At 44.4% G+C, this 6,951-nt stretch overlaps 1 protein-coding gene across 1 annotated transcript in view; it reads right to left on the reverse strand.

Annotated features, from left to right (window-relative positions):
- C2H8orf82 (chromosome 2 C8orf82 homolog) overlaps window positions 1–6,492 on the reverse strand; it is a 61,423-nt gene extending 54,931 nt beyond the window's left edge. The window contains exons 1-2 of the mRNA XM_075581232.1: window positions 6,234–6,492; window positions 2,829–2,877 (exon numbers count right to left, since the gene is read on the reverse strand). Of these exons, the coding sequence (XP_075437347.1) occupies window positions 2,829–2,877; window positions 6,234–6,386 (202 nt within the window). The 5' untranslated portion in view covers window positions 6,387–6,492. The remainder of the gene's footprint in view (window positions 1–2,828; window positions 2,878–6,233) is intronic.
- Window positions 6,493–6,951: the final 459 nt, after the last annotated feature.

The following is a 6,951-nucleotide window of genomic DNA, read 5'->3' on the forward strand; positions in this document are numbered from 1 at the left end:
TATATGTAAATTGCACGGTTTTTGTATATTTATTTTAAATATCACGGATTATATTTAAGCGCCACATTGATAACTACTTGTTTTTTCACCTATTTGTCTCACATTTGAATCTGGTCTGTAACGGTTATAAGCCTATAATATATTATCTCTAACTGTGCATGCAATGTATACCCTGTTCACTTATGTAACTGTATTTGTAACCATGTATTATTTGTCATCATAACTCTGTGCCCATGACATACTTGAAAACAAGAGATAGCTCTCAATGTATTACTTCCTGGTAAAACATTTTATAAATAAAAATAAAATAAATAAATACGAGCACACAACAGGAAAAGGCATCGCTGTCACAGAGAGCTTACAATCTAAGAGGTAGCGGAGAACGATTTGGCTTAAATGTGTGATCAACAAGCACCCCCTCATTTACAGGCCCCAATAAAGAGGAAAGAATATTGTCGCATTAAACAAGATTACATTTAAGGAAGATATTAACTAAAATAAACTGTTACATACTGTACTTCCCACCATGAACTGCAGCCAAGTTAATCAACAAGGATACGTGTTCTGTTGTGATCATTATCACACGGAATCCCACCTTTTTGGAACTCTGCCAGTAAACCAAGCCATGCCTGTTTGAATTAAATACTAGGCTGTTCACTGACACATCAATCATCTATAATGAGCCCCGTCACCTCCATGAGCTAATGGCAGCGGCACGCCATGTGTAAGACCCCGACACCAGTTCTAAACAAATCAAACAAATATGTTTTAAATGTTTCATAAAATGTGAATGTCTCAATGGCGACCAAATGTTCTGGAGTGTTTTATCAACCCTTACCTAATCTCTTTTGTAAAGTGCTGAATATACAGGTAAAGTGCTGAATATACAGGTAAAGTGCTGAATGTACAGGTAAAGTGCTGAATATACAGGTAAAGTGCTGAATATACAGGTAAAGGGTAAACTGCTGATCCGGACCTCTTCCCCTTTGTGTTTGACCAATGATGGCGGAATATTTAGTTTAAAACCGATATGGGGAAAGAACGTTGATCACCAGATAAAGTTTGTATACAAAACATACCCAAAGAAAACTGAAATGTACTCACCTGCCCCTTGTGATGAACGAGGTGCTGGGTATCAGGTCCAACAGGATCAGAACCCACAATCTCTGCTATTCTGGGCCGCAGCTCTAGCATTGGACTACACCTGGTGCCTGTCACCGCTCACACCCCCTTCCCCTAGCTGAAAAGCAGACACTTCCACGTCCTGGCTGCCAGTTGAATGTGTCTTGAACACAGAAATGCACAGAGCCGAGACCCCTGGGAGATGTGGAATAGTGGGGGCTTCCCAGCATCTGGTTTAGTCCAATGCTAGAGCTGCGGCCCAGAATAGCACAGGTTGTGGGTTCTGATCCTGTTGGGCCTGACACCAGTACCCCACTTCTTCACAAGGGGCCTTAAACTTGTTAGTTAGTATCAGTGTTTTGGAAATATTTTATGAGTAAGGCAGTGAGATTATACTTTGCCCATCTCCCAGGCACCCAAGGTGTGCTCCTTTCTGAGCACAGGTGGCTCTACCTATGTTGGAGGGGGATCACACACACAGACACACACAGTTAGGTTAGTCTCAACCTTCCTCCCTCCCCCCTAGGTTACACCGTGACGCAGTTTGTTACTTTTTATATTATAGACGCAGTTTAAAAGAGGCGATTTTTAACGCAGATCTTTGGCTCGCTTTAAAGCTGTAGTTCAATCTTTTTTTTTTTTTTAATTCAATAGTTTCATGTGTGCAATCTCTAATTACTTAAAGAACTGTATAGCTGCCAGTCAATTCGTTCTCCATGTATTGATCGGTGAAATTTGGCAACAGCTTTAGATATGGGATATGTTTTTCCTCTGCTTCTGTCACTCAGTGGAAGCTCATGAATATTCATGAGCACTCCTGCACTGACATGTGCAAGAGGGAGGACAGGGCTGACAAAGGGGTGTGCCAGGGCTTGTGACAGGACATGAAGGGGCAGTGCCTTAGTAAATGGTTGTTAAAATAGAATACAAGAAAATTAGTCTTTCAAAGTTGTTTTTTTAAAAACAGAAAATGCTACAAGTATTTTTTCTTACTACAGAACTGATTTATTAAAAAAACACACATGCAGGATATTGACTGAACTGCAGCTTTAATCCGCTACTTATAACCATGTCAAACCGTGCGGTTTTGCAGAGACAAACTCGCAGCTTCTATAATATCCCCCAGTGTCTTTATTTGGCTACAGCTGTCTGTGTGTTCCTCCTTTCTTTCTTTGCCACTTAATTAGTCTATAAATATAGTCTTCAATTTCTATAGTAAAATGTCCCAGTAACAGAAAAAACTACTTTAAGATTTCATAATGAAATTGCCCAATCATATAAGGCAACGTTTTTCCCCAATAAAGTTAAGTTTAAAAGTACATAGTCGCCATATAAATGGAACCCACCCACTTTACCAGCCAATCAGCAGTCGGATGTATGAGGTAGGAAGGTAAAACGGAGGAAGCTCCGCCTTGGGGGCCTGAAACAGCCATGTTGCTTGTGGCAGGGGAGAGGGAGAAAAAACCTTTTTCTTTCCAGCTACTACTTAAATTAGAGGGTCGCCTTATATTCAGTGTCACCCTATAAAAATCAGGCAAAAACAGTATTTTAATTCTGAAAAATGAAGACTTTATGGCTTTATATTGCAAAAATAAATAAAAAAACATTAGCATAAAAAACATTACATTAAAGCAGACATACATTTTAATTTGATAGCGTCCACAAATGTGTATTATAGAGGTACTAAAAAGAGCCAAAGTTCATACCTTTAAAACAGGTGATGAAATTCTTTACTTTAGTATCGTCTAAGAAAAGCTGGAAAATATGAAATGAAACAGAAAGGGTTAAAAGAAAACCTCACTAATTAAATGTGTTTTTTCTTATATACAAGCAGAAAAAGTTTATTACGTCCTGCCCGGATTGTATGTGTTTTATCTTCACTAATGGTGGCATCCAGGGTGACTGTTCCATTTATTCAAACAACACACAGAACCCCAGCAAGCTCTTTTTAGGAACCCCTGAGCCCCCATAAAATATATATGTATATAAGTGTCAAAAAGGAGTGCTATTGAGCGTGGCATATGTATACAACAAACGACAGAGAAGCCCAATGCTACATCCAATATGACAAAAATACACAGTAAATACTTATACAGGCAGTCCTCGTTTTACAACGCTTCATTTTACAATGAATGGCTTATCCAACGCTATGCAATGCTTACCTATATTCATTTTTACAACGCCAAAACGGCTTATCCAACGCTCTTACGACGCTTTGCAAAGTTGTTTGTGTGTGTGTATATATATATATATATATATATATATATATATATATATATATATATATATATATATATATATATATATATATATATATACACATAATATTATATTATACTATATATTATATATTATATATATAATACTGTATATACGCTATATAATTTGTGTGTGCTGCATATCTTACTGCCTGCGTAAAATATTTGGTGTATTTTAGTGTTAAAAATGCCTTCAGGAACGGAAACTTTCATTTAAACAGTGTTCCTATGGGAAAACGTGTTTCGCTTTAAGACGTTTCGCTATCCAACGCCATTTTGAGTAACACATTGTGTCGGATAACCGAGGACTGCCTAGATATTCTCTTGAAAAGGGTCATTTTATTTAACCCTTTGGCCAAAGCATTGCGAGCCACAACAAGGCAGACCCAGTTTGCAGGTCCTAACACTACCAGATAAAATACTAATATACCTCTATTAGGATTAAAATTCTCATTTACCGCTATTAGGAGGGAGAAAGACCAGCATTGGATCTATATCCAGTAGAATGAAAAAGACCTGCTGACGTGGGGAGGGGTGAGCTTCAAACCTGGGAAGGAGGGGCCACTAATCTCCGACAGAGGAAAATAAGTTAACAAACAACACACAGGGGAGGGGTGAGCTTAAACCCTGGGGAGGCTTACAATGCTTTGGCCAAAGGGTTAAACTAAATGACCCTTTTTTAAGAGTATATACAAGTATTTTACAGTGTATTTTTGTCATATTGGATGTAGCATTGGGCTTCTCTGTCGCTTGCTCCATTTATTCCCCATATGGGAGTTGAACTTGATCAATGTCCCCCTGCCTTGGAAACCCCCTTTGAAGTAGATGCCAAGTACGGGCATAGACCTTAAACTAAGAGCTGACATTGCTGTCTTCTTCTATGTTTTCCCACATGGTCTCTTGGTACTGTACATGGAGGCAGCTGTCCGCCAAGAGTGAGGTGCTGAAGTTAATCTGGTCTATTCAGATAAAAATAAAAAAAATTATTGCTCATTTAAAAAAATTTCAAAAATAAGCACAAAAACATGACACGCTGAGGGGGACCAAAATACGAACATAATAATACACAATAACAGTTATACTAGTGATCACACGACCGGTGTCTATGCGAATCTCAGCGGAAAGAGCCGGGCTCGCAATCTTCCCTACAAATGAGCAAAATGTAATGGTGGTGAGGCAACGTCGTAATGTCACTTATTATGAAGTTGCGCCAACGATATAGAGCACTTAATGGGTTAAAAAGGCCTGTTCACTTATTTATTTATAAAATATTTTACCAGGAAGTAATACATTGAGAGTTACCTCTCGTTTTCAAGTATGTCCTGGGCACAGAGTAAAACAAATAATACATGGTTACAAGTACAGTTACATAAATGAACAGGGTATACATTATATACAAGACATTGCGTGCACACTTCTTTGTATTTACAGCACACGTATTGCATAAATCAGTGTTTCCCAGCCACCGGCTCCCCAGGGGCACCGAGGATCCTTACACAGACACTGGGAGATACTGTAAAAGAAAGTGGCAAAGAATCGGGCACGAATTGAGTGAGAGAGGGAGTCACCGAGTGACAGAAAGGAGGGCAGGTTTCCTGTAACCATTACACAATTATTGTGAAATCCTCATTCTTTTAAATGGGATTATTTAGGAGTCTTAAGCCCCTAAAAAACATGGTTCTCTCTTTGTACACAAAGAAGACCCAAAGGCTAAACTTTTTTGGGGGGGTGGGGGAGAGTGTTGGAGGAGCAGTTTACAGGGATTGGGAACCACTTGTATAAATCAGTATCGAGAACTATTTCCCCGGTTTAGAATTATTCATCTCCGCTGTGACGCTTTATACGGGCACTGGGGAAGCTGTGGTCTAGAGCAGGGGTGCGCAAAGTTCCTGAGCTGTGCCCCCTTGTCTGACAACCCCTGGGTGACGCCTCCTCTCCCTGTGCCTCCCCAGCCCCGGGTGTCCCCTCACCCTGGTGTGTCTTCTCTCCCTGTGCCTCCCCAGCCCCGGGTGTCCCCTCACCCTGGTGTGTCTTCTCACCCTGTGCCTCCCCAGCCCTGGGCATCCCCTCTCATCCTGTGCCTCCCCAGCCCTGGGCATCCCCTCTCACCCTGGGCCCCCCATCCCCTGGTGTATCTTCTTACCCTGTGCCTCCCCAGCCCCGGATGTCCCCTCTCACCCTGTGCCTCCCCAGCCCCGGGTGTCGGCACCTCCCCCTCTGTCCCCCACTCCCCGGCTGTCACCTCCTCTCCCTGTGACCCCACCGGGTGTAACCTCCACCTCCTGCGCCCCCCAACCCGAGGTGTCCCCTCCTCCCCCTGTGACCCCATCGGGTGTCCCCTCACCCTGGTGTGTCTTCTCTCCCTGTGCCTCCCCAGCCCCGGGTGTCCCCTCACCCTGGTGTGTCTTCTCACCCTGTGCCTCCCCAGCCCTGGGCATCCCCTCTCATCCTGTGCCTCCCCAGCCCTGGGCATCCCCTCTCACCCTGGGCCCCCCATCCCCTGGTGTATCTTCTTACCCTGTGCCTCCCCAGCCCCGGATGTCCCCTCTCACCCTGTGCCTCCCCAGCCCCGGGTGTCGGCACCTCCCCCTCTGTCCCCCACTCCCCGGCTGTCACCTCCTCTCCCTGTGACCCCACCGGGTGTAACCTCCACCTCCTGCGCCCCCCAACCCGAGGTGTCCCCTCCTCCCCCTGTGACCCCATCGGGTGAAACCTCCACTTCCTGCGCCCCCCACCCCGAGGTGTCCCCTCCTCCCCCTGTGACCCCATCGGGTGTAACCTCCACCTCCTGCGCCCCCCACCCCGAGGTGTCCCCTCCCCGGCTGTCCCTCTTCCCCCTGTGCCCCCTCTCACCTGGCCCTGGTGGTCGATGTAATAGAAATACTCCCGGACGCGGGGCTCGGGGCTCTGACCCTGCACATAACTCAGCCGCCGGGGGGGGAGGAGGAGACCCCGGAGCACCGGCAGCCGGCCCAGGGAGCCCCGGAGCAGCGCTAGAGATGGCATGAACAGGACAGGCCGGGGATTCACAGCACTGGTAGGCCGCGGGTTGCTATGGAAACGGCGCGTCCGCGTGTCTCTCGGCTCCGGGCGGACACACGGGAAGGTGCAAAACAGTTCCGGGGACAGACAGCCCCACCCCCCTCCCCTGCCAGACATACCCACGCGCGGGAGAGTGATCCTCTGCCATTCTCTACATAACAGCCAGGCGAAGCAGCAATATCACTTCTATCCCTGTCATATTACATTCCTGGTGTATATGTCATATTACATTCCTGGTGTATACAGTATGTCATATTACATTCCTGGTGTATATGTCATATTACATTCCTGGTGTATATGTCACATTACATTCCTGGAGTATATGTCACATTACATTCCTGGTGTATATGTCACATTACATTCCTGGTGTATATGTCATTACATTCCTGGTGTATATGTCATATTACATTCCTGGTGTATATGTCATATTACATTCCTGGTGTATATGTCATATTACATTCCTGGTGTATATGTCATATTACATTCCTGGTGTATATGTCATACCGTATCCGTGAATATAATACCAAAG

Source organism: Ascaphus truei, chromosome 2 (genome assembly GCF_040206685.1).
Source record: "Ascaphus truei isolate aAscTru1 chromosome 2, aAscTru1.hap1, whole genome shotgun sequence".
Classification (NCBI taxonomy): domain Eukaryota; kingdom Metazoa; phylum Chordata; class Amphibia; order Anura; family Ascaphidae; genus Ascaphus; species Ascaphus truei.